At 49.6% G+C, this 27720-nt stretch overlaps 2 protein-coding genes across 5 annotated transcripts in view; both read right to left on the bottom strand.

Moving 5' to 3' along the window:
- Cyth1 (cytohesin 1) overlaps positions 1-6198 on the bottom strand; it is a 101406-nt gene extending 95208 nt beyond the window's left edge. The window contains exon 1 of one of the 2 annotated variants that reach the window (XM_087208383.1): positions 6042-6198. In XM_087208383.1, coding sequence (XP_087064509.1) covers positions 6042-6063 — 22 coding nt within the window. In that variant the 5' untranslated portion in view covers positions 6064-6198. The remainder of the gene's footprint in view (positions 1-6041) is intronic. The other variant, XM_087208385.1, reaches the window with a different exon arrangement.
- Positions 6199-10487: 4289 nt separating this feature from the next.
- Usp36 (ubiquitin specific peptidase 36) overlaps positions 10488-27720 on the bottom strand; it is a 44012-nt gene continuing 26779 nt past the window's right edge. For 2 of the 3 annotated variants that reach the window (XM_004860835.4, XM_004860837.4), the window contains 8 exons: positions 25960-26625; positions 25195-25325; positions 23038-23607; positions 22149-22345; positions 21304-21405; positions 20394-20509; positions 19918-20066; positions 17500-19741 (listed from right to left, as the gene is read on the bottom strand). In XM_004860835.4, coding sequence (XP_004860892.2) covers positions 19935-20066; positions 20394-20509; positions 21304-21405; positions 22149-22345; positions 23038-23607; positions 25195-25325; positions 25960-26625 — 1914 coding nt within the window. In that variant the 3' untranslated portion in view covers positions 17500-19741; positions 19918-19934. Of the gene's footprint in view, positions 10565-17499; positions 19742-19917; positions 20067-20393; positions 20510-21303; positions 21406-22148; positions 22346-23037; positions 23608-25194; positions 25326-25959; positions 26626-27720 lie in introns of those variants that run through there. The other variant, XM_087208380.1, reaches the window with a different exon arrangement.

Below are 27720 nucleotides of genomic sequence, written 5' to 3'. Positions count from 1 at the left end.
AGGGCAACACACACACACACACACAATACACACACATGCGGACACAGATGTCTCCTCTCTCGTCTCTCCTCAGCAAGTGACCTATGATTAGGCTGCCCACCCTTGACACGAGCAAGCAATCTCCTGGCTCCTGCTGTAGACTGTGTGTCCCACCCGACTGTGAATGTATGAAATATATAAGAAAAATCTACCTGGCAAGATCTTTTTAACACATGGAACATCTAGATAGGAGTAAGTATGACTCACAAGACCCCACAGCCTGAACTGTTTAGCATGATGATGCAGACCAGTAAGATCTATTTAACTCATGGTTTCTCCTCTAGAAGATTTTATATTTGGCCAGAAGACAACATATGGTGGAGACATCTTTAATTTTAGGAGAAAAATTAAGGAAAGGTAAATATGTGACTACTATAGTTGGCCAAACCTGACCCAAACCCCAGTCAGAGAGGACAACGATTTTCCCCATGCTTAAAATATCGGAGGGAGAAAAATACTTAAATCCTTTGATTCGATAGAGGCCATAAAAAGGGTTAATCTCAGTTAAGTAAATAAACCATTACCTAATATGAAATAACCAGTTCATAACACAAACATGCCAAAAAAATTTTTTTTCAACCTAGCTAGTGATCCACAGACTTCATTACACACCATTTGGTAGCTATTAGCTTTTTTCTAAGTTTTTAAAAATGTTAATCCTCACTAGCGGTACACATGTACTAATACTGTATGTGTACCTGAACACTAGCACAGCTCAGAGCAGGGCACACTGGTACAGTCCTTTGGAAAGCAAACTGGCACCATTCACCAAAAACCCTAAGAATGTCTGCACTGTCTGACATGTTAATGTCACCCCCAGGACCCTACCTTAACGACCACAACATGCACAATTACGGTAAGCCCACCTTCCAGATTTTCTAAGAAGGCCCTCACTTCATACAAGTGTGCTTTTATCTTTTCTGCAATAAAGGCAAATGTGAAGTACATAACTAAATTTGAGAATAATGGAAATCATCCCTATCACAGAAATATAAAGAATACTCATTCTGCATGAGGTCAACCATGTTCAGAAAAATGTTTCTATTTCTATTTGGGTTGAGGAATTAAGGACAAAAACTGAAGCTCGAGGTAGGTCAACTCTTGCCAAAAGGAACCTGGTTCAATCTGATTCTTCAACAATTGCTGAGCTGCCTCTACTGGCCCCCAGCTCCCCTCACCGTCCGGCAGCAGCACCACCACCCGCGGCTGCCCAGCCTCCCCTACCTTCTGAGGATGGAAGGCATGTCCTGGCAGAGAACACCACCTCTGTCCCAGCACACAGAGGCTAATCCCTTAAAAAGCCAATTCTGTCTGGTGTGGCAGAACAGGGTGAAGAAAAAAGCAAGGGCTCCAGCAGAACCATGCTAGAGACATAACGGCACTGAGAATTTCCATGCCTTATCATCAGGATTTATATCTACGGCACAACGTCTTTCCACCCAAACAGAAGAAACTTCTCCTTGTGGTCAAACCCCTGAAGCACCTACTGAGGAAATGGGGTTAGATCCGCCAAAGGCCCTGCTCCCTCACACAGGCTGCCACCTGCAGCCCACGCAACTGCCCTCTCCATGCATGTTTCGCCTGTGCCATCAGCATGCCCCCTGCAGCAATGCAAAGACCACAGGGTTAGTTCTCCCAAGATCCTCTTGTGCTTTATATGCCATGTCTAACCATGCACAGAAACCGGGCCAGACCTGGCAGTGACCACGGGGGAGGGAATGGATGGCTGGACTTGACCACTGGTAAAGTGATCCTGAAAGTCCCAGGAGCTCGGTATCATTCTCAAACCCTTGCCTTGAGTATTCCCCTACACTTCCCTCAGGACCAAAGCTGAAGACAGCAGGTATATTTTTATGCAACTACATGTCAGTAATTCTTGCTACATGCAAATCAACTACTTATTTGAATGCCTTACCCCATTGCTCTCCATCTGCCAAGAAAATGAAACAAGGGTATTCTCAACCCTTGTTGGAACACTGGTAACCTAACTTTAAATCAGTTCTACTTTGCTTGCCTTAGATAATGAATCTGAGAACTGAATATGAAGATTACACCAAAAGTGAATGAAAACCACACTTTGTAGAGATATCTACCTCCCTCCCTCCCTCTCCCTCTCTCTCTCTTCCTCTATTTTCTTCTCGAGACACTCTAGCTATGTCGCCCAAGCTGATGTGGAACGCCTGAGCTCAACTGATCCTCTCACCTCCAGCCCCCTTGCACAGATGGGACCGTAGATGTATACCACCACACCTGGCCAGGCATATCTTTAAGAAGAAACCTTCCTTTTCATTTGAAAATTTACCAAAAACTTATAATAGGTTAATTATCTGTTGACAACTTGCCTAAAAGACACTTTTTAAAAAATGTGGTACTGGGGGTTGAACACAGGGAGGCAAACACTATACCACTAAGCTACTTCCTCAGCCATTTGATTTTTGTTTTGTTTTGTTGTTGTTTTCCGGTACTGGGGATCGAATTCAGGACCTTGCACTTAGCTCAGGCCACTGAGCTAAATCCCCGGCCCTCAGCCATTTGATTTTGAGACAGGGTCTGAATAAGTTGTCCAGGATGACCTCAAACTTGAGAGCCTCCTGCCTCATCCTCCAGAGTAGCGAGGATAAGAGGCATGTGCCATCATTCTCAGCACAAAACCTAATTTTTGAAAGAAGCAAAAATAAGATATGCAATATGCATTTGCTATTACAAATATGGTATTCCAAAGACTCTCATTTTAAAATTTTATATGAAAATGATCTTTTTAAAAAAGGTACATAATTGAATCAAGAAAAAAACTGCAATCCTTAGCCCAAACTGATGACTATTACAGTGCAGCAGGATGAAAATACTCTGTGGAAAATCCTGCACACAGCTCCCACTAAGTATATTTATTATATGTGGTTTTGTGTTTTCAACTCTGGGTAGTATTACACAGAAATGTATGCTGATTACAGTCACACAGTATCTATGTCAAAAAGAGAACATGCGCAGAATTAAATTTTGCAAATTCTCTTCTTTTTCCTGAGCACAAATAGTTGACTATAATAAAGATTGTCTGGTGGAACTCCATAGTGCCATAACAGAGTTTTCTCTAAAATCAGTAAAAGCACATCCCACACACATATATAGTTACCATATTACCCCGTCTAGTGAATACCAGAGGACTGCAGTCAAGAAAGGCCTTTTTGTTTGTTTTTTAAAATTCTCTTTAATTGAACAGTAAAACTCTAAGGCTTATTCTTTTTCTTCAGCATATTATTAACAAGTTGTGTTCCAAAGGCTTTTTTCTTTAATACCAAATGGCAGCTTGGCAATCCTAATGCATTTCCCCAAAGAAAAACTGCTAAAAACAGTGGTAAGGTACTGTATCCTAGGCTGACTCATGTAGCTGAACCAATTTAAAGGCAGGAAGGAGAGAACAAAAGCAAGGCAAAAGTGGCTGAAACAGTACATAAAAAGTTAAAACTACATTAAATCATTTCTCATTACAGTACTTCAAAAACCAAATATTAAAGTTTAAGAAGTTTATTTAGAAGACAACAACAGAGGCTCTGAGGGAACCTTTGGATGTGGCACTGTATGTGCTTTATGAATCTGTAGCACCTACTTCCTTTTAAAATGCAGAAACTGTTCCAGGTCCACCGCCTGCCTTGCAAGCGGGAAGTTGCGAGTTTGATCCCTGGTACCAAAAAAAAAAGAAAGAAACTGATCCAGGTAAATTCCCTATGAAGTCTCTGAGGGAAATGCACAGTTCTACAGACTAAAGCAGACCATAAAGAGTGGGAAGCTTTAGTCTTCGTAAGACTAAATCTTAAGGTTGGTGCAGAGGCACACACTTGTAATTCCAGCACGGAGGGAGGCTAAGGCAGGAGGATTGCAAGTCTGAGTCCCACCTGAGCAACTTAATGAGACCTGTCTCAAAATAAAAAAAAATAAGGGATGGAAATGTTGCTCAGTGGTAGAGTATCCCTACATGAGACCCCCAGTACTAACAGCAACAAAACCATCTTACACCATTAGGTGATTTTTGCGTGGCGACCCTATGGGTGGGGTATCTTCTTTAATTCAATCTTTTCAGTTCCCACAAAACAAAAATATGACTTTTAAAAATCATACCAAAGAAGATAAACTTTCTTCTCCTCTCCCAGTACAGTCAGCAGAACAACAGCTTCCAAAGATGTCCCCATGTCCTAAATCCCAGACTCTGTGACTAGGTTACCTGATGCAGCAAAAGGGAGATTAAGGTTGCGGGTGGAACTAAGGTTATAATCCTTATCCTGGACTGTCCAGGCAGGTCTAATGTGCTTCCAAAGGGAGACAGGTGGGCTGAGAGACAGGAGATGTTTCCTGCTAGCTTTGACCATGAGAGCCAGTCTTGAGGCAAGGGAAGGAGGCAGCCTCTCCAGCTAGAAAAGGTGAGGGAGCAGACTGTCCCCTCCAGCCTCTAGAAGCAGTGCGTGATAAAACCTTGGTTTTAGCTCTGTGAGGCCTAGGTTGGACTTCTGATCTTCAGAACTTTAAAATAGTAAATTTACGTTGTGTTTGGGCCCCAATGTTTGAGTTAATTTGGTAAAGCAGCAATAGAAAACTGAGACACTACTTCCATTTACCCTTTCCAAGTACAAGTACAAGTCATACCTGGTGGCAAAACAGTCACTGTATTAAAAGAAACCAGACCAACAGCTTCCTGCCTCACCCACTGGGCAAGAACGCCCAAACAGGGCAATAATAAAGCAGAGCAGAACACTGGGACCCAAGAGACAGCGACTGGCAAGAGAGGAAAAGAAAACAGCAAGCAAAGCTGGTGAAGGTTTCTTGGCAGTGGACAGAGCTGGAGTATGGAGGCCCTGATTGTGTTCCAATCACAAAAGAAAAGCACACACTGCTTTTATTTGGAAGGTGACAGGAGGACACAGAACAAGCACACATCCCACTGTGTTCACACATCGGAGGTTCACGGTCAAGGTGCTAGTCCTAAACCAACGCTTCATAAGTAGTTCTTCAATGACTTACTTGTAAATAAATAGAAAAGCTAGCAAAGCACTTGCTTCTTTTCATTTTAACATATCCCATATCAAAGTCTGCTCCCTAAAAATGGTAAGAAATCAACGCTGCCTATGGCACATGAGTCCATAATCTGGCATTTGGTTCCTGACCATTTAACTTCTGTATGTGTACTTCCCTATCAAGCCACAAAACTTCAGCACTTGTCCTATGTGCCATTCATTAATTCCTCATGAAAACAGTGTTAATTACTGAAAGCATTTCAAATCATCTTTTTGCAAACCCTGAGACTTCAAATCAAGTGTCCTGGCTAGAGGCCAACAAGCAAGGTTAACAAAGAGAACCTGAAAGTGAGTTTCTGTCCAGTTGGAGGGCATCTGTTGGTGTCACCCTGATTCTCCTGCTGACAGGAAGGCAAACTTGGTCTCCGGCACGTACCCTCAGGCCCCACGGGCAGACGTCGGGTCCCGGGCCGACTCACGACGCGACAGTGGCCAGCAGGGGCCCGGGCCCGGCCCACGGCCCCCAAAGCCCGGGTCCCAGGACGGCGCCTCGGAACGCCCTTCAGGGATCCGGCCGCGTCGGCTCCCGTCGTTTCGGAACAAAGAGCTGGAACCGGGCACACACCTTGCTACTCCGGGAGGGCTGGAAACTGCAGGGCGCGGGACAGGCCGCGGGGCTCGGCTGGGCGGGTGACAGCAGCGACCGGCGGTCCTCCCGGAGCCCCGAACACCCTGCCCTGCAAGCCTCTCCCTGCCACCCCGGCCCCGGCGGCCCTCGGCGCCCGGTGATCCTCGGCGCCACCGAAGACCCCGGCCATGCGACCCCCGCCTGGTCCGCCCTGGCCCCGGAGACTCCCGCTCATCCGAGGCCGAGCACTGCCCCGCGACCCGGGCTCAGCGCCCTGCAACATTGTCCCCAGGAAACAGCAGGGGCAGCCAGGCCGGGCGACCGGCGAAATCGGGGAGAGCACCGGCGGGCGAGCCGCGGGCCACACTGACCGTAGCTGTCGTCCTCCTCCATGGTGCGGGCGCCGAGCTCCGGCCGGGGCTCGCCGCTCACCTACAGCCACCCGTGTCCCGCCGCGCAGCTGTTCGCCTCTCGGAGCCCCGCCCCCCGAGCCACGCGCGCGCGCCTACCCGGGACCCGCTCCCGGCACGTGGCCCCGCCCTCCGCGCGCGCACCCCCCCGGCACACCCCCTGCGCAAGCGCCACGGGAGGCCTCGCCCCAGGCCACGCCTCCGTCCCTAAGCCCCGCCCCGCCGCCTCCGCGGGGCAGAGCAGGTTTCGGGTTTTGGGTTTCGCAAGGGCCCTGAGGGAGGTCGTGGGTGGCACCTTCGGCAAGGCCCACCACCAGGCTTCCTGGCTGCCCACGAAGGCCCAGTCATGTGTGCCACTGAAGGGCAGGGTGATCCCAGCTGAAGTTCATCTCGAAAGTCAGGTCCCAGCCTAGCTTGCCAGGAGGCGGAAGCTATTTGAATTCATCGACTTCTCTGGTCTGGTCCTTTCTGTGTTGAACGTCAGGCGTTCACTGCTTACACTTCCTGTCATCCATGCTCTGAATTTACCTGAGTCAAGATGCAAAGCGGGGGGGCACCTCATCTAGCTTCACGACTTCAGTGGACCTTTTTCTGGAGCCTCTTAAACTCGCTGGTGTATAGACAGTTCCTACGTGTTTTATTTGTCTGTACTAGACAGACCAGTCGAGTGGCCCCTTGCAGAATGTTAGGTGTCTGTAGAATTAGGCAACTGTGCTCTGGAAAGGCCCTTAGAGAACTTCCTGTTTCAGGAATCCTGTCAAGGAAACCCAGCCTGGGGCCAGGGTGTGGCTCATTGGTGGAGCACTAGCCTACCCGGTGAGAGGCCCTGTTACCTCCCCAGCCCTGCCAAAACTAGAAAAGAAAAAGAAAACTGATGCCCAGAGAGGCCCAGGTCCCACACAGAGGGTGAGCCGTGACTAGGTAGTTCTGTAGCTAAGACATCTTCCAATATGGTCCTACTCTGGTCCTACTTGGCTCTTTAAAATGAATCCCTAACAGAGCTGGTGTGGTGGGGAACACCTGTAATCCCAGCACTCTGTAAGGCTTCAAGCCCAGACTGGGCAATTTAGCAATTTAGCAAGACCCTGTCTCAAAATTAAAACACAAAAGGGCCTGGGACTTAGCTCAGTTCAAGGTCCTGAGTTTGATCAACAGTACAAAAAACAAACAAAATGAAGAAAGAAAGGAAGGGAGGGAGGGAAAGAAAGAAAGAAAGAAAGAAAGAAAGAAAGAAAGAAAGAAAGAAAGAAAGAAAGAAAGAAAGAAAGAAAGAAAGAAAGAAAGAAAGAAAGAAAGAAAGAAAGAAAGAAAGAAAGAAAGAAAGAAAGAAAGAAAGAAAGAAAGAAAGAAAGAAAGAAAGAAAGAAGAGCAGGCAAGCTGGGATATAGCTCAGTGCAAGGGCCCTAGACTCAATCCCCAGTACAGGGGGAAAAAAATCCTGAAAGACCTAGTGCAGTGGCATGTGCCTGTAGTGCCAGCTACCCAGGAAGCTGAGGCAGGAGGATCACTTCATCTCAGAAACTTGAGGCCAACCTGGGCAAGACCCTATCTAAAAACAAAACACAAGAGAAGGCAGTAAGGATCCAATGGGACACTAGGAAATTTGGAGCCTTTTCTCCTTTGGAAAATCCTTATGCTGGAGAATGGCAGCCCCGGGATCAACCAACCCTTTTTTCCTCCAATGAATTTTGCTGCCTTCCTTACCCAGAACAAACATGGAAGTAGAAGCTACAGAACTTTCCTGGTGGGCTTCCAGTCTCCAGTCTTTTGTAGAATGAGCCTCAGTTGCCTTTCCTTCCTGAGGGCGTCAGCCTGATCTGTAATCACTTGAAAGCGCTTTTAACAGATCTCAGGTGCCAGTGCGCACCTGACACTTTCTCACTACAGGAACTTCCCCGGGAGATATGAATGGTGTGCAAATGCACATGCCTTGCTAGGTGTGTACACTTTTTTTTTTTTTCTGGAAGGATACACAGAAAATTCTATGGGAATAAGCCGGCAGAAGAAGTAGACATTTGTCATTCTGTACTTACTTTTTCTTGTCTCCCTGGGCTTTTGTTTTTAAACATGTGATCCCATTTCCTTTTTTATTAAAAAAAAATAAAATGTCACTCCATTTGCATAAGCTCTTGGTCTGCTGCTTGCCCTCAAAATACAAGCCTCACTTGGGAGGGAACTTGGGGACTGTACAGGGACAGAGTGGTCCAGGATCCTCCTGGCGTTTATACCATGTGACACTGCACCATGCCCAGGGGCTGCTTGAGGAGAGCTTGGTCCAGGGCTCCTCAGCGTCCCTAAAAGGTCTCAGGACCTCACTGGGAAATCATCTGGAAAAGCATGAATGCTCCCAGCAGCCTACTTTAATACAGGTTAACCCTAAAATATGTCCCTAGGCAGGACTTCCTTGCCATTGACTCTGGTTTGAGACAACAGAGAAAGTTGATTTACACACACACACACACAACTTAAATTAGGAAAGTATGCTTTTAGTTAGCTCTGGGACCCGGGCAGATTCCCTCACTTGCAGTGGTCCCTCCCCTGCACAGTGCTAGCCTCGCTCCACGGTTGATCTCTGAAGTGACAGGTCTGTGGCCGCATCCCGCTCGAATCTGTCTATGCCACTGTTTGTTAGATGAGACTGATTTCAACCAATTATCCTTCCCCAGGCTCAGAAAATTGTCTGTTCATAAACAAAATCTGGCAGTCCCATGAACCAACTGCCCCAGCCTTAGGTGGAGAGCCTGCTATCTTCGCAAAGTCTAGGACAGCCTCTGTTTTCTTAGGCACATCCTCTGTCTAGGCACATCTTTCAAATAATTCTAGCACCTTCGATGCTTCCCTTGAATAGGTGATGATGCTTCACCTGAAGGCTGAATCATGAGCTTAAACCTTCATGGATTTCACCGGTGTCCAATTGCACTGGCCACGTTAGAGCGGGCGGGAGTCATGTTTTGGAGGCAGGGTGTCCTTCGGTCGTGGTGCAAGTGGTCCATGTCCCTGCTGCATTTTGATCCTATTGGCCCAGACTGGGACACTTAGAATTAACCCTTCTTTGACCCAGAAAAATCTCAATTATCCATCACAGGGAGAGGGCCAGGTAGGAGAACACTGTGTCCTTCAGCAGAAACCACTTATCTCCTTCCTTCACCTCCAACCCCGAAGTCACCGGAAGCCTCAGCATTTTCAGCTGCTTTCTTCCTTAACTGTCCAGGTGTCCCTTGCCACCTGAGCGCTTGCTCGGTGACCAAGGGCAGGAAGAAAAGCAATTGAGACAACAGTGCTTCAGTAGTGTGTGAATGCTCACCATTAGCACTCGAGCCCTGCCGGCTGAACTCACAGGCTAGACAGATTTGGGAAGGAAGGACTGGGGTTATCGCTAATGGGTTAGGTTGGCAGAGCGCTTGGCCACCCACTCTTTACTTTGTTCCATTAGAACAGTCTTTTTCAAACAGTGGGTCATGACTCTTTCATGGTTGTGAAATAAATACTAGATCAGATCGATAGATGATAAAACAGAAAAATGTTGACAGCTATCACAGGTAATAAGAACAATTGTTTGGGTTGCACACAAATGCATGCATTAGATGAGACTAATTTCAACCAATTAGCCTAAAAGATCCTGACTCTACTTACCATGAGGGTGCAGCACCCCAGCCCTGCCAGCTGAACTCACAAAGTACCCAGCGGTGGGGAGGGGGGGACTGGGTTAACCTCAGTGTTTATCAATAGAGGACAGATTAGGGCCGGGGATTTAGCTCAGTGGTTTCGCCACCTGCTGCGAAAGCACAAGGACCCGAGTTTGATCCCCGGTACCAAAAAAAAAAAAAAAAAAGAATAGAGGACAGATTAAACGGACTATGCTGTACAGGTATGTCTGACTGTCAGAGGCACTGGTGAGCTGCTCTGGGGGTCCTATTTGTGATTTGGAAGGGATTACTTAGTCATGATCTCTGAGTGCCAGGTTTGGAAACTGAGGCTCACAGAGGGCAAGGTAAAGGATTCTCATAAGCAGGAGCCAAGTCAGTTTCACTCTTGGACCTTGTACTTGTGCCCTGCTATCAGGGCAGAAGGAGAAGGAGGAGGAGACAGAGCGAGTTCGGAGCCCAGGACTCCTCACAGGTCAAATATGTCTGGGCCCGAGCTTCCCATTGTGGTCTGCCGTCCTTTGTTAGTTGACCCAGCCATCAACATCATTTTAAGACACTGCCTCCCTTCGGCTACCTCTGCCTTACATAATCATCTAAAAAATTAGAATTATGAAATAAAAGTGTTAAGCAAAAGTGACTCCAATTATTTTTCTAGTAGTCTTTAAAACAACTTCAGGAATAATCTCAATGTTCATCAATAGGGGACAGGATAAACATTTTATGACACTTGGGTACAAGGGCATGCTCAGAAGCTTTTTATTTATTTATTTATTTATTTATTCATGCTCAGAAGCTTTAGAAGAGTGAGTCAGATTTCTGGAGAAGATGACTTCCAACCTGTATGAAGTTAAACAAGCAAAGACTGAAGAGTGGCATATCATAGATAATCATTTGTACTAAACACACATATACACATACTATGTAATCATACTTGTACATTTGGTCAATCAACAAAGATTGGTTGAGGACCTGGGCCTTTCAAGGTGCTGGGGACAACAGTGGGCAAGAGGAGAGCAGCTGGAAGTCCTCTCCCAGTGGGCTCGTATTTCAGGGCACAAGCATGACTGGTCACCCTTGGAGGGCACAGGATACTGGTAGCCAAGTTTCCCTCTGGGAAGAGACCATTTCCACACTCTCATGAGTTGAATTGTGTCCCACCAAGACACGCTGAAGCCTAACCCCTAGTATCTGTGGATGGGACCTTATTGGGAAAGTATATCTCTGCAGATGTACTGAAGTTTAAAGGAGCTCATTAGGGTCACTAATCCAACACAACTGGTGTTGCTCCAGGAGGAAATCTGGTCACAGAGCTGCACAGGAGATGTCGTGCAGCTGCAAGCCAAGGAATACCTGCGCCGCCCAGGTCTCCTCCCTTAGAACCTCAGGAGGGAGTCCACACCTTGACTTCAGTCTTCTGGCCTCCCAATGCTGAGATTACACATTCCTGTTGTTTTAAGCCATCTGCTCTGTGGTGCTTTGTTATGGCAGCCCTAGGAAACTAATACACAGAGCTTTCAAATTACACACCTCATGCCTGTGTTGGCTATTTCATTGTTTTGTTTTGTTTGCCGTACTAGAATTGAACACAGAGCCTTCATACTGAGCTACATCCCCAGCCTTTTATTTTGAGACAGGGTCTTGCTAAGTCACTAAATTGCCCAGGCTGGGCTTGAACTTGCAATCCTCCTGCCTCAGCCTCCCAGAGTGCTGAAAGTATAGGAATGCACCACCACACCTGGATCTGTATGACCTATTTTAAATTTCACAACAAAAATTTTAGAGTGTGTTTACCACATCTATGCCAAGGGATTTCACTGTTACCTTTCAAAACTTCCTACTGCTTGCTTTATCTGGTTCCTTTTCCTAAAATAGAGAGTTCTCTTTCTTTGCTTTTCTATTCTCCCACCAGGACAAGAGAAGTGAGGGTAATCCATGGAGGGGCCCATGAGAAGGGGAGGACTGACTGTGAGTGCTGTGTGACAGCTGACACCACTTCTGCACGCTAAAGGGACAAGTGACAGTCTCCTCCCCTGCCATGTACTAAAGAAAGGGGGAGGGAAGAAAGGCTAAGGACAAAATGTGGAGGGACTCAGGTTCACAGGGCACATTCACTGAGGTCAGACGAACTCTAGAGGCCAAGACACAGCTGAGACCCCCTCCCCTCACCTCAGGTCACACTGCTGTACACTGCAGAGGGACAGTGGACAGTGAGGACTGAGAGATACATCAGGACACCTGCTTCAGACAAAAAAAAAAAAAAAAAGAATGGGCTCAGTGCCCAACCCCAGTGTGAGGCCCTCAAGTTTCTGAGCCCAAGCAAAGGAAGCAGATGAGCCTGGCAGGGGGCAGTGGTCTTTCAGAAGCCAGCCCCTGCCACCTGCCACCTGGCGGTGTGTAGGCAGGCCCTGCATTCACGAATCCTCGATAAGTCCTGGCCTGCACTTGCTAGTCCTGCAGTCCGAGGGGGCTCTGGGGAAGAAGGGGTGCGTAACACACATCCAAGACTGCCCACTGAATCGCTCACAGGCTCAGATGGGGTATTATCCTGCTTTGAAAACCCCCAGATTTTATTTTGCTAAAGCTTGCAATTTCTGGTGTGTGTGAATGGCACATAAAATCTGTTTGTAATGGAACTTGATTGTATCCAGCTGTCACCAACTGTTCCTGTGCCACCCAGAAGGCAGCTGGCTATGTGCCACAGCTTGGGTGTTCACTTCAGACAGAGGAATTAATGCTCTGATGCCTGCTCGGCTTCACCAGAATGTTTTCACAAGAGGAGGTAGGGCTCGGAGAAGGCAATGTGAAACCAAAGCCATGAAGGAGAGTCTGTGAGCTGAGGCTTTGGTGCGGGACAGGCTGGCTGTTTTCTGGGCAGAACCGAATGTAGTCATGACCATGCTTCCTCCACTAGCTTTTCTGGTTCACTCGTTCAACAGATATTTACCAGGTGGCTGGCCAGTACTGGGCCTTGCCAGAGACAACAGTCCTGGTCCTGCCAACCAGAACCATCTCATGTTGCCCGCTATATAAGCTAGAAAATGGCAGTCAGACATTTAAAGGGCAAAACAAGAGTTGAGCATGGTGGCACACATTTATAATCTCAGGTACTCAGGAGGCTGAGGCTGGAGGATCTTGAGTTTAAGCCCCACTTCGTAGAAAAAAAAATAGTTAAGCCATGGCTAAGGCAGGGTGAGACACATCTATAACCCCAGCACTCTGAGAGGCTGGGGCAACTTACGTGACCTCGTGCAACCCTCTCTCCAAAAGTAAAAAGGGATGGGGATGTCGCTCGGTGTGAGGAGCCTGGTTTCAAGGGGACTTAGCACTACTGAAAAAACAGTGCATTTTTCTTTTGTACTGGGAATCAAACTCAGGACCTTGTGGTTGCCAGGCAGGTGCTATGCCACTGAGCTAAATTCTCGGCTAAAAAAAGGACACCATTTTAATAACACTTGTCACTAATGCTTAGGATGGGATGATGAAGGCTCACACTCATTCAAATATACCACACCCACGTACGGATGAACTAAAATAAAATGGTGCTTAGACTCAAAGTGTGGCCCAACCATGGTAAGAAGCTACCTAAAAACTTAGAATCTGTGTAAGGGACAGTAGTTTTGTGACTATAATTCTCACCCAACACCTAAAAGACATTGAGTAGCAGAGTCCTAGCACTGCCCTTTAATTGACACTTTCCTAACAAAGCATGAACCAAGAGAACAAGCATGCAAGACACAGCATGAGGGTGTCGGTGGTCAGCCACAGCATTCGCATTTTACAGAATAAAGCAGGGAGAGGTGACATAATCACCTCAAATGCATAATGTTGACTTGGAGAAGACATGGTCATCACCCAGGCCTGGAACTCCAATGTGGCCTTCCTGATTAAACCTTCGTCCAACCTGACCCGACCTCAATCAATTCTTGTAAAGCAAGAACACACGTGGCAGTTTTTCTGGAGGAAGCAACCAGACAGCCACAAGGACACCTCGGGTTGGAGTCGCTGAGGGCCAGTACATTACCAGCCACCCCTGGCAGAGGTGGCCTGACACCTGGAACACTTTCCTACTCCTTTTCTTTTTTGGTATCAGGGATTGAACTTGGGTCCTTGCTCTTGCGAGGCAGGCAGTGGAACCACTGAGCTAAATCCCCGGCCCAGCACTTTCCAGGACTGCAGGAAGTGATGTTGGGCAGCTACCCAGCGACCTTGGGGCTGTGCATGGCTGAAGGGCAGGTGAGGGTCAGGGTCACAGGAGATTGTGTTATCTGAGAGGGAAGAAAGGATTCAGTTAGGGCTTCCTGTCCTGAAACATGGTTCTGAGGCAGGGGAGCAAAAGGACAGAAGCTGGGCACTGGCCAGAATACTACTAGAGTCTAGGAGGAAGTGACAGACCCAGGTTGAGAGTCAGCAGAGGGGACAGAGGAAGGGGGACATTTCAGGACAGCAGCAGAGAGACCAGACTTTCAAGGTGGACATGCGTGGGAGCAGCGAGGAGGAGGCAGGGAAGTGGCTCAGAGCTCTGCAGCCCCTAGCTGTGGTGATAGGGATGTGTCAGAGGTGGGGGCAATGGCACTGGTCAGAGAGGCAGACCAGGCACCAAGCTCAGCCTGGACCATGAATCTGCCATAGGGTACCCAGGAAGAGGTGTTCAGTGGGACCCAGCAGAGCCAATGATCTGGACAAAATCTACACTCAGTGCCACCCATGAATGCAGCAGACCAACACGTAGTGGGCAGGAGAGGAACTCTGGTCAAGAGAACTCAGGAAGTCCTGGGAGAGCTGGTGGCCAGTGCCCATCAGATTTTGGAATTAGGTCACTGAGCAGAGTGAGGAGGGTGGAAGCTAGACTGAGAGCTATGGAGCATGGAAGCAGAAAGGAAACTGACACTTAGCTGAGGAACAGGGCAGCTAGAGTTGGAAGGGACAGGAGACTGGGTTTTTAGGGTGGAAAACACTTGACTATGTTTATAAGTGAGTGGGGAAGAGTGAGGCACAAAGTGGACAGGACAATGGACAGAGCAAGGCCTGAGGAGGAAGCACAGATTGGGCCCCGGACCTCCACCCAGAGGAACCCCCCCTGTAGTACAGACCATGGCAGATGGCCTGGCAGAGGGTGGAGGTGACAGTGGCTGTGGCATTTTCATACATGCACCTGATTCCTTCCCACATTGCGTCCCCAACCACCCACTCCGCTGGAGAGCCACTGGATCAGAACAGCAGGTCTCAGTGTGAGCCCTGCTGGCACACTGCTGCCTGGGGACTTGTCAGAAACACACCCACTCAAGAGGGCACAATGGGAATGTTACCATGTCTGGACACCTGGGCCCGGGGACCTCTGGTGACTCTGGTGCTCACTGGGGTCTGAGACAAGGCCAAGAACAGCAGCTGTGCATGAAGAGAGGTCTGCAGCCCTGCTGCCTGAGTCCCCACACCTCCACTCAGTGGCTCCTCCCTGGGGATGCTACCTAGAGCACTGGGATCACCCTGCAGAGGCACAGCAGAAAAGATGGAGAGGGCCACATCTTCTTTTAAATTTTGAGACAGGTCTCACTAAATCAGTAAATTGCCGGGTTCATGCTTGAACTTGCAATCCTTCTGCCTCCGCCTCCCAGAATACAGATACGCACCAGCACACCTGGCTCACTTGCCTGCAAGCCACCCCAGCCTGGCCAGCTGACTGCTCAACACCACTCACATCCCCTCACCTGGTGTTAACTGTTAACCCTGACACATCTACCTCACTGGACGAAGAAATACCTAACAGATTAGTAAAGCACTCTTGGGTATGTCCAGGTGGGTCGTGGAGGCATGGCCTTTAGCAATCGGGCCACACAGCAGGTGAGAGGCGAGCAACTGAGTGCAGCTTCATCTGTATTTACAGCCATTAGTCATCATTCACAGTACGCCCTGAGCTCCGCCTCCTGTCAGATCAGCAGTGGGTGGGGGGAGATTAGAGTCTTACGCAAGCATGAACCCCACTGTCAACTGTACATGGGCAGGGTCTAGGTTGTGTGCAGCTTATGAGAATCTCATGCCTGATGATAAGTGGAGCTGAGACAGTGACGCTAGTGCTGGGGAGCAGCAGAAAATACAGATCAACATTAGCAGAGACCATAATAGATCAAGTGCTTGCAGGCTCACATCAAAACCCTCTCAGTGAGTGGCAAGTGACAATTAAGCTACATCTGGTGGCAGGCTTGAAGTCAGAACCCAACACTTATTTTAGTCTGCATGTGGCTTGCCTATTATTTTCTTAACCACTTCCCTCCATGCCTCTTTCCTGTACTCCTCCTTTGTCTTGATTGACATTTTTTGTAATCCCACAAGCTAGCCCTCACCAAAATGAAACACAAATGTCATTGAAGAGCTTCCTTGACACGGGGGACGACCCAATGATGCTAAGCAGAAGATGCTAAGATTGCCAACAAAAAGAAAGCTGCAAAAAAGAACAAGAGTCTCTCTCTTTTTTTTGTACCAGGGATCAAACTCAGGATCTTGTGATTGCAAGGCAGGTGGTGGCACCACTGAGCTAAATCCCTGGCCCCGAGAGTCCCATTTAAATTATGGGTTCATTACAACAGATGATTCACATTTCCCAAGCCCACTTTGTGTAATATGTGGGGACCAATGACGCCATGAAGCCTTCAAAACTGCTTCACCTTATGGAGACCAAGCATTCTGTATTAAAAGACAATGCGGGGCCAGGGATTTAGCTCAGTGGTTCCAGTCCGCAAGGTCCCGAGTTTGATCCCCAGTATCAAAAAAAAAAGACAATGTGAACATGAACAGAAGCAGCGACTGAAGACCACCACTTCATCAAATGAGTCTGCACTGAGAGCATCATTCTTAGTGGCTACCCACACTGCTAAAGCTAAGAAGCCTTTACTATTGGTAAAAGAGTTGATCCTGCCTGCTGCTAAGGACATTTATTGTGAACTTTCAGGAGAGGCTGCAGTTCAAAAGGTGACATGTGTTCCTCTTCTGGGCAGCACCAGAACTAGATGAACTGATGAAAAGCAGAGGAAACTGAGGCACAACTGTTAGAGAGGATTAATGAGTCACCAAATTCAATCTGTCACTTTAGGGGAGAATGACGACTGAGTTTAAGTCAGCGGGTAAGTGACCTCATTCAAAGCCAAAATGGAATTGTGGTGGCGATAACATTGCTTTTGGACACAGTCTCATTATGTAGCCCAGGCTGGTCTCAGACACCTCTTCCTGGATACCCTATGGCAGCTTGATGGCCCAGGCTGAACTCAGTGCTTGGTTTGCCTGACAAGTGTTCCCTCCCAGACACATCCCTGTCACCAGAGCTGGAGGCTCCAGAGCCACCATGCCCAATTAAAAATTATTTTGAGAAAGGGTCTTGCTAAATTGCCCAGGCTGGGCATTAACTTGTAATCCTGACTCAACTTCCCAGAGTGCTGGGATTACAGGCTTGCACTACACTGCCTGGCTTCTTCATTCTTGAGTAGGACCTGCTCTCTCTCACTCACACTCCCCACTCCCCATATATATATATATATATTTTTTTTTTTTTTTTGTACCAGGGATCGAACTCGGGACCTTGTGCTTGCGAGGCAGGAGGAGGAACCATTGAGCTAAATCCCTGGCCCCCTGTTCTATATTTTTTACCACACAGGTCTAGAGGTCCCCTCTCTGTTACGGATGGCTTTGTGAAAGCAGAACAAAGATAACCTTCCACTTGACCTCGGGAAACCGACAAGGAGTTGGTTGAAATGCACCTTTTAAAAAATCAAAGACACAGAAAGGACCCACAAAGACACATTATTTTATTGCACCAAGATCTTGGAACATCTGGGCTCCCAAGGTCCCTAGAGAGGAAGTGAAAAGGGTGGGGACCCCTTACACATATAGGTGCAGCCACACAACCAGGACATGGGGTGAGAACAAGTCCTAACGATGAAGGGTGCACAAGATGACAGGGAACACTAGGGAGGCGGCCCCTGAATGTGGGCCTCCCGCCTCCACTCCCAAGTTCTAACCCAATCAAGTGACTATTATAAAACTTAGGTATTTCTATGTATTTATATATGTACATGTCACCTACAATTTGGATGGTTTTCAGGGGTCCACTTTTCCTCAAGCCTGTCTGGCTGATGCTTTTCTGTAGAAGGAAAGGACTTGCCTCTACCAAACAGTGATGAACACTGTAGGGGGCCAGGGATGTAGCTCAGTGGCACGGCGCCTGCCTGGCAAGTACAAGGTCCTGAGTCCAATTCCTGGTGCTGGGGGGAAAAAAACATTGTAGGAAACTAGGCCAGGGCTCACCACTGCCATAGAGAATGTGGAGATACTATCCCCGGGAAAAGGTCCTACAATATTCAGTCTAGTGGAGAAAAGATGAGGCCAACTTAGAGGAGGGGGGAGAGAAACAGAAAGGAGATTGAGTCTGTGCTAGCAGACAAGTTACATTTTCAACAACAGAGCATCATGGAACAAATACGGCCAGGGAAGGAGTCAATGCAGAAGTTAATGCTTCTTCTAGTGCAGAAGCCAGCCCTGCCCACAGAAGTGGCAGCCTCCCTCCCGAGATGGCAGATATGAAGCCACAGCACTAATGCCAGGTCCGTCCTGAGCAGCATTCAAAGCTGCCATCCACTCTCAGCTGGGATGAGAAGTGATGGAGCCATGGTGTCACTATTCCCTCCCACATTTCCCTAAAGCGAAATACAAAGTGAGGAAAATCTAAAGGAACCACAGCCATGAAAACTCAAATGTCCCTCACCATATGAATACAGCAATTCCTCAAGGACTGAACGAGGACCTAAGCGGACAGCAGAACAAACGAGAAAGGGTGGGGCTGGAGATTTAGCTCAGTGGTTTCGCCTCCTGCCCCACAAGCACAAAGTCCCGAGTTTGATCTCTGGTACCAAGAAAAAAAAAAGGTGGCACTGACAAAGGCAGCAGAGAAGCCAGGGAGCCAGGTTGATTGCCAGCATGCTCAGGGGAGATGAGGGGACGCATCCTGAGGAAGGACCCTCTGATGTACTGCTACATCTTCTACTGAGGAGTGTCATCTTTTCCTTGGAGACAACACTTTTACTGAGGAGTCCCGTGTTTATTAAATTATCAATCTGCAGGCACAGCTTGAGCAAGATAAAAAAGGGATCTTCTTGAGTCATACAATCATCTAGATTCAAAAGCACTCACAAAATTGAGCAAACAAAGCCAGCATTTGCATATTAGGGGAATATATTGCTGCTGGGAAGCCAAAGGCCTGGTCAAAAATAAATGCTCTATATTAAGTAGTAAAATAACGGAGAATTCATCCCCTACACCACCACCTCCACAGAGATCCATGGTTATTGCAGCTGCAAGGGAAGCTATGGCAAAGTCACCCTGGAACAGAGAGCAGCCTGAGAAGCAGACGCATTGGCACATAATTCAAGGGTTCCCCCATCCCAAACAGCCTTTGCTCCCTGGAGATGCACTGGAAGCTCTACCTGCCACTCCAGGAAAGGCAGAAGCAGTAGGGCAGGTGAGCAACAGCTCTTCCCTTTCCAAGACGGATAGTAAGGCACACAGACACAAGCCTCACTAAGGGAACGAGAAGGGCGAGGTGCAGGACAGGACAGGGCCCGCCTCGAGAGGAAGGGGTGGCTCGCCGGGAAGAGCCTCCAACTGCAAGCCTGTCATCCTGGGCACGGGATGCACTGGGAGGTGCATGGTCCCATCCCTCCTGTCAGTCTCAGACAGGAGCAGATGCATATGACCACAAGGATGCTGGGCCCTTCCAAATGTCCTGTGGGTTGCTGTCAGCTCTGGTCCACACCACCAGCTGAGGTTTCCTGTGGGGCTCGTCGTGAATGTCCCCAAGGCCCCCACATCAGGTTGTCTGCAGTGATGTCGAAGTCCCCTACATGGCAGGCTCACGGCAGAGCCCCAGGGGCGACAGGGCAGCCGAGTCTGCACAAGGCACTCCTCAGATCAACAAATGGTTCCCAGGAAACGACGGCCCCAGGAGGCTGTGGGACAGGCACACTGGTCCTTCTGGTGAGAAACAAGAACCCTGGTGTTCCCTCCGCCACTCTCTGGTGGGGCCCGCTGGAAGCTGAAAGTGCCACAGGGTCGCCCCTTACGAAGGCCTGGCATACCCACACGCGTATACACCTCACGCCACAGACGACACACTCACACCCCACAGGTACACACCCCCCAAAACCGACCTGTTCTGACACCGAGTTCACCGGCGGGAGCTGAGGCTGGTGGCCTTAGCTGGATGAGTTGCAGACCAAAAGTTCCGTCTACTCTGAAGCTTTTGGAAGGCATTGAAGTTTCTCTTCTTCTCTCTCTTGAACTTTTTCATTTTCTTTTCCTACATCAAGAAATCACAGGCATCACAGTCCCCAGAGAGGGCTCGCACTGACCCCAGGTGGCCCCTACCACACAGGCAGTGCCACCCTCACGCGCCGTGCACACGCGCTTAGGGGAGGGAGGCCCGCCGTCCGATTCCCTGACGAAGGCACAGAAACACCGGATGGCCAGGGCCCTGCCCAAGCACAGGACACGTGTGGAGAGGGGCCCTGGGCAGCCGGACCCATCCCCAGCCTCAGCCACTTTGCTCCACGTCTGCTCCTCACGCTGCTCAGGCCTCAAGGGCCACGCCGACCTCTCCAGCAAGCCAGGCACACACACACCGTACCTTGCCGCGGTCAAACTCTTCATCCCAATCATCAACCACAGTGCGGGTCCGGGCCAGCCTGCTGTCCTCGATGGCATCCCGACTGACCGCAGATGGCTCGCCATCCCACGTCAGAACTGGATGACATAGGCGTGACATCAGCAGGTCTCTAGACTTGTACCAACTAGACCTGTCTGCTCTTTTTCTTTTTTTGGTTTGAGACAGGGCCTCACTATGTAGCCCACACTGGCCTCAAACTCACGGTGATCTTCCTCCCAGATGCTGGGATTACAGGCATGTGCCACACCTGGTGACCCATCTACTCTTTTTTTTGGTACCGGGGATTGAACTCGGGTCCTTGCACTTGTGCAGCAGGAGGTGAAACCACTGAGCTAAATCCCAGGCCCGACCCATCTACTCTTCATACTCCAGCTGTCCAAGTGCCATCTTTTGGTGGAAATGGACATGCAAAGGGGGAGAAAGAAGGCCAGAACGATGCGTTCTGTGCAAGATGGTCAAAGTGGAAACAGCATAGATGACTCCTGATTTGACTGTATCACCAATTACACAGCTCACTTCTTTGTCAACCCATGCCCTCATTTGAGAAGATCTTACGTTTGTTCCTGTGCTTGAACTTAAGAAGGCTCCAATCAGAATGGTGCTACAGGTACCAGAGGATCTTTTGGACTGGCCCCTCGCTACTGGGGGTCCCAACACTCCTGCCAGGAGGTGCTGTTCTGGATCACTCCACCGACAGAACCCACCTTTGTGCATGGCTGGGGTCATGGGGTGGGCTTAGGGGGATTCCCCTTCCCGTTTTTCAAGCCAGACAATGCATCCCTCCTGACTTCCAGCATACCAGCACCCCCCCCCCCACAACCTCCAGGTAAGCTGGGCCAAGGAAAGCAGGAGCCACGTCTCAGAGCCATACCTTGTCTCCCATAAGCCTTGTCTGATGAGTACTTGAGCAACTCCTGGACCACATCAGAGTCTTGGTCCCTGTTCCACAGTCCAAGAGGAGGCTGTCCAAGCCCTGTATGCAGAGTAGCCGAGATCCATTTACAGAAGTTCAAAATGAATGGCTATACAGCCCTCACTGACAGCACAACCTCGGGATTTACTAGTGACAAATGCTCACTTACTGACACTGAAGTGCTTAATGTACTAGCAACAATTTTACTCAACAGCTGTTATCCAAGTAAATTCTTGAAAAAGCCAAGCCAGAAAACCCAACTCCTACCACAGCACTGTTAGTCCTTAGTCTAACGTGGAGGGGACTAGCTCCAATCGGAATCTACTTTACCAGCCAGAAACAGCATGGAGGGTGTGACCACCCCCCGCCCCACCTCGTACTGGGAATCAAACTCAGAACCTTGCACTTGCAAGGCAGGCACATGCCACTGAGCTACATCCCCAGCCCCAAGAATGTGGATCTGAAAGGTTCCCAAAGGCCCTTGGATTGGAGGCTTGGTCCCCAGGAGGGCACTACTGATAGACCCTTGGAAGCGGGGCTCTTCAGGTCATTGGGATGTGCCCTCAACGGGGACAGTGGAACTCAGCCCCTCCTCCTTTACTTTCCAGCCACGATGTGATCTGGCCAAGATGTGCAATAGGGCGTATGCTAAAACACATCCTTCCCTAAGGTGATCATCTCAGGGATATTACAGTGATGGGAAGCTAACACATGGCCAGTGCTCAAGTGGCCTGAATTGAGGGACAGTGAAATGCCACCACCATTACTGCCATTAGGGCTGCTCAAGCTCCCCAGGTCCTCACCTGGGCGGTCCCCAGCAAGCTGGCTGTTCACGCTCAACTCTAGGCCTGTGGTGACACTGGGCTTTGTGCTCCTTGGGTCTTCTGGATGCTTGTTCTCTTCCTCCTCTTGCTGTGTCTCAGGCTTTCTTTTCTTCCTTTTCTTTTTCCTTGGAGACTCTGCCCTGGTCTCAGGTTCTCCGTGGTCCGTGGAGATGCAGCTGCCAGGAGTCAGAGGCAACAGTTAGCCCTTCTAGCACACTGGAGGCAACAGCAGGGCTCAGTGACAGGTGCCTGACCCACTTCCTTAAGCTCTGTAGGAAACCTACCCCCAACATGACCCTGAGGACAACTCGGGAAACGATTCCCTGTAACATCACTCATTCCACAGTGGGCTTGGAGAGGTAGTCAAAACAGACAAAGCCTAATGCCCATGGCCACACATTCAGCATGAGAGACAGTAGGGAGAACATCATATGGTCACATTTTTTATCCAACTGGTGCAAGCCCTACAGACTGTGGCCATACCTCACAGCCTGGCCTGGCCCAGGCCAGCTGACCCTATGTCTTTAGACCATCCTATATGGATAGGATGGCCACAGGCTTTGCTATTGTTTTGTTTTGTTTTGTTTTGGTACTGGGGATCGAACTTGGGTCCTTGCGCTTACGCAGCAGGCGGCGAAACCACTGAGCTAAACCCCTGGCAAGGACGGCCACAGGCTGGATGAGCCCATCCCGTCACTTTAAAGAACTGATACCACTGATGCTCACTGCAGAAGACAATTTCCCTATGTGCAAGTGTTAGCAGTCTAGGTTGGCATTTTACCCATCTCGAACACATCCATCTGGCACTGGACTGCTTAGTTTCTGCGGTCTTGATGGAGGACACAGGCGTGTTTTGCCCTGCTCTTACCTATGCCAAGGTGGGCCCTGGAGAAGGCCGACTTCTTCACAGAGTCCCTCTGCTCCCTTTCTCTTCCTCTTTCTGTTGCTCACATGTTGGCTATCCAGAATGTGATCCACCTGGGGCTGTGTGCCTTCCTCCACCTGTGGATGAGCTGGCAGCTCCGCCTGTCCCTTCTTCTTGTTCTCAGGGCTCCAAGGTGGCCTCTGCATCTGCTCCTGAGGAATGGCCATGGCCATGCCCTCTGGGCCCTTCCTCCTCTTCCTCTTCCTCTTCTTGCGAGGCGCTGCAGCTGCCCCCCCAAGGAGCTGCGGGATACATGCTTCTGAGCCACGCATCTGAGGCTCTCCCACATGGCTCCCGTTCCTCTTCCTGGAGGGGCTCCGAGGGGCCTCGCTGGCCTCTAGCAGCAGCAGCTGGTGTGAAGGGGACATCAAGTCCCCATTGACCTGAGGCAGGGCAGTCCAGGTAGAGGAGCAGCTCTGTGGGGGACAAGGGTTACTACTGGACAGTGATGCAGAGGGGGTGCTGACAGGAGACTTGGGACAGCTGGATGATCGGGGAGCAGGTGACACAGCCCTGTAGGGACAGCAAGTAACAGGAAGGTCATTTTGGAAGATCTTCCTTCTGCCCATCCTCCCTGCCTCCCCTTTCACCTAAGAATTTCCAAAGAGGTTTTCTCCTGTAACTCTCATACACACAAATTCTAAGTGTGTTTGAAGACAGGCTAACAACAGCATTCAAAATCTAGTTAAGATCAAAATTAGTCAGGTGTGGTGCCATATGCCTCTAATCCCAGCCCTCTGAGGCTGAGGCAGGACAATCACAAATTTAAGCCCAGCCAGGACAACCTAGCAAGTCCGTCTTAAAATAAAAAGGGCTGGGAATGTAGCTCAGTAAAAATGGGCTCAATCCCCAGCATTGTATGTATTGGTTTCTTGCGATAAAACAGTTCAAAGTGTTTTTATAAATGCTAATGTTTTGAGTTTTCAATCAAATGTGTTAAAAAGGCAAACTTCACTAAGCAAGAATGGTCAGAAAAAGTAATCCTGTCTGAATTTGTCCTCGAACCTCCAAAGCCACAGGTCCCTGAAGGAAATGAGCCTGCCAAGAAAGCCAAGAACAGGCTATGCAGCTTCTATGGCTGTTTCCCTAGGAGCCTGGGTGGCAGGAAAAGTGGGAGCACAGCATTACAAAAACAGCTCATACTGCGAGACATGTGAGGGATGGGACTGAGTGCCACAAGAGGTGCAGTGCGACCCGCCTCTCGCCAGCCACATGCCCCAGGGAAGCTAAACTCTCTCTGAGCCGTGGTGTGGCAGTGCTGCTAGCCTCACAGGGTTACTGCTTTCGACAGAACTGTCACCGTCATCCTTTACACCAGAACTGCAACCACACCACCATCATAAACAAAAATGTCCACAAAATGCCTCAACATTTAAGGACCTACAATGTGGAAAAACACTAGGCTAGGGATGGGGTCTGTGTGTAAATGTGAAAGAAAGGCAGAGGCAGAGGGATGCTGGTGGGGGACAGTAAGACAGCCCCTTCAGGGGTACAGGAGCCAGGCTGTACCTCTTCCCACCTGCCTCTTGCTCTCTGCTTCTTCCCTTCCCAGCTGCAGACAATCCAGCACACAGTGATCTGTCAGGAACCTCAACTCTCTGCAATCAGGTGCCTGAGCGACGCAGCACCTTGTCATTGCCTCACTGGAGCAGGAGGACTGGACTTCAGAAAGAGCATCTGGAGAAGTCTGAAACAGTCTCCTTATTCTAGAGACCCATGCAGCCACAGCATGAGACCCTGGGGGTACTCTCCAGGGCCAAGGAGACCGGAGCACCACCGGGAGACCATGGCATGATGCCTACAGCCAGGATGGCCAGAAGGACTGACAGGCCTCCAAGCTCGGCCAGGGGCTCAGGGCAGGGTAATCCGAAGCACACCAGGTCACGAGGTGTATGTGACCGACAGATGAAAGACAAAAACTGAAAGCTCAGGAATCCAGAGACTAAACTAACTCTGGCCAAGCACGGCTCCTTTAACAGATATGAATGGAGAAGACAAGAGGAGACCTGAGTCATCCATGGCCTGGGCTTCTTCACCAGCCCAGCAGGAATAACCAAAGGAGACAGAGTTGGCACCTGAAGGGCCAGTGCCTGGGCTCACCTGGATTTACTGACAGGCCAAGTGGAGGCAACAACGGGGTGAGTGGCTGTCATGGGGCACGTGAGGTCGGAGAGTGGTGAGGGGGGAGGTGAACGGAGGTCATTGCCGGTCGCCCTCCGCAGGGTGCTGGCCTGTAGTTATTGACATAAATAAAAACTTGGTGGTCTAAAAAAGGTTTCCGTGAGTGAAGAGGGAAAATAAAAGTAAAATAAAAATAAAATAATAAAATAAAATAAAAATAAATAAAAGAGCCCAGGAAGGGTGAGGGGATAAGAGGAGGAAAAAGGGGGAGGCAGAGGGTGGGAATGGTAGAAGAAGAATCAGAAGAGTGTTGTTGGTTAGCAACAAAAAGGAAAAAGGAAGGAAATTTAACAGAAATCTCAGCACAACAATATAGCATCGTGTCGCTGCCCCCAAGGGTTCGGGCACAGACCTTTCGGCCCGACCTCTGCACGAGGGCCCTGGGCTCCAGCTCCCCCACCCTGCTCCCACCGCAGCGGGGCTGGTGGCTTGGCTCTCCGGAGGCCTGTGGCTCTGTCAGGACACTCCGCCTACGGCAGGAAGGAGAACCAGCCCTGGCCAAACCCCACCACCTCCACCCCGAGGTAGCCCTTATGTAACGTGCGAGTTCCCAAGGATGCCTCAAAGGCAGCTGCTCCTCTGAAACCAGGGAGCTGAAGCCTCCCACCATTTCCTCTCCCCAACTACCAGCACACCCACTTGGGCCCCAAGACACTGTCAGGGACAAGGCCTCCACACACCCACCTTCTTGGCAGACAGGGCCAGTTTCTTGGCTGGTGGAGGAGACATGAGGCTCACGGGCTCAATGGCAGTGCTGCCCAGGACAGGGGCCTTGAGCTTCACCATCTTAGAATCCAATCCGTTCGGCAGCGCTTTGGAGTGACCGGCGGTGGGGCAGTTTGTTCCCTGAGAATCACAGACCTGGGCAGCTCCGCCCTTGGGGGCCTGTGGGACCTTAGGGCTGCGGCTGGAAGAGTTTTCCGGGCTGGAGCTGCCAGAAGTCCCCTTCTCGAGGTCTGCGTTCTTGCCTTCCCCCTTCAGCCCATGCCCACTGGCAGTGGCCTCAGCCAGGAGCTTTAGTGAGGTAGAGGGGACAGTGTCCCTGGTGTCCCAGGAGCTCTGCCGCCGGCTCCCAGGTTCGCTGGTACTGGGCGAGCCCTGAGAAGTTCGGAGGGACAGGGAGCAGAGCTGCAAGGGGACCTGCTTCTTCACTTTCTTCCCATTCTCATCCAGGAGGGTCGGCATGGGCGTTGGTGTGTGGGAGAGTCTGAGGGGAGGGGACCCCAAGGGTGACCTTGCAGGCACACATCCGTTCTGTAGCTTTGGGCCTGGCATGGAGCCATTCCTCGAGACAGGCACACCCATCTCCTCAGGGGTCTGGGGCTTCCTCATGGGCACAGCGCCTTGGGGCTGAAGGAGATCAAGGCAGAAAGCACCGTCAGAGACAGGAAGGAGTGCTGACCAGGCAGCTGTCCCTCAGCCAAAGGCTGCCAGACCAGGGGCAGCCTCTAGCTGTAGTGCACACTTGGGGCAAACTGCAGGCACCTAATAGTGTCTGTCTCTGGTCTGAGCAGATTCATTGCTTCCCAGCTTGTGTTCATACAGGCACGCACCTTTATGAGCATCCTCACTGTGAGAGCAGCAAATCCTGATGCTGGCGTCAGGATTTGTGGAAAGGCATGCTGGGCGTGGTGACACCCGCCCATGATCCCAACACTCTAGGAGGCTGAAGCAAGAGGGTCACAAGTCTGAGCCTGGTCAGGGCAACTTGGCCACTTAGTGAGACTGTCTCTAAATAAAAAACAGAAAGGGCTGGGGATATAGCTCAGTCGGAAGACCCTTGGTTCAACTTCCAGTACCAAAAGAAGAGGGAAAAAAAAGAGAGAGAAAAGGAAAAAATGTACCAACCTAAGCAAATGTAGCAACCGAAACCACCACCTAAATGTAACCATTTATTAGAGTGCTAGTGCTTTCTCTTGGTCTTTCCTTCAGAATGCTTTCAGCCTGCAGAGTGGCATCCCTGGTCTGTCTTAATGCTATTGTCTGAAGCATCTTCATAGGTTACTCTCTCAGTCTTCAGGATCTGCTGGCAGCCGCCACCCCCTTGTATGGTTGCTTTATATCTATTGTACAATTAACAACACAGTATTCTATACCTCTCTCCTCCTCACAACACTAAACTGTGTGAAAAAACCCTATTCTGTGTTTATTCCCTGCTTGACCATGAAGTCCCATCCATGACCCCTACCTAGATCTCTCTCATTCACCACCACAGCCCTCCCAACCTGCTCCCACTTGCATGCAGTCAGTGCTAAAACACATTTGGGTCAGGGGTATGGATCAGTGGCAGAGCACTTGCCTAGAATGAGTGAAGCCCTGGTTTCAAACCCCAGGACCACAAAAAGAAAACAAGTGTTTTAAAGATTGAAGGATTTTCTGTATCTTGTACCCCAAGTTAATCTTCTAGAAGTGGAATTACTAGGCTAGTCTCATGAATTTGTACTT

The sequence above is a fragment of the Heterocephalus glaber genome, unplaced genomic scaffold (genome assembly GCF_053883595.1).
Source record: "Heterocephalus glaber isolate CG9 unplaced genomic scaffold, H.glaber_assembly_v1.0 deba00000937, whole genome shotgun sequence".
NCBI classification, from domain to species: domain Eukaryota; kingdom Metazoa; phylum Chordata; class Mammalia; order Rodentia; family Bathyergidae; genus Heterocephalus; species Heterocephalus glaber.
This window is presented reverse-complemented; position numbering and strand designations above follow the sequence as displayed.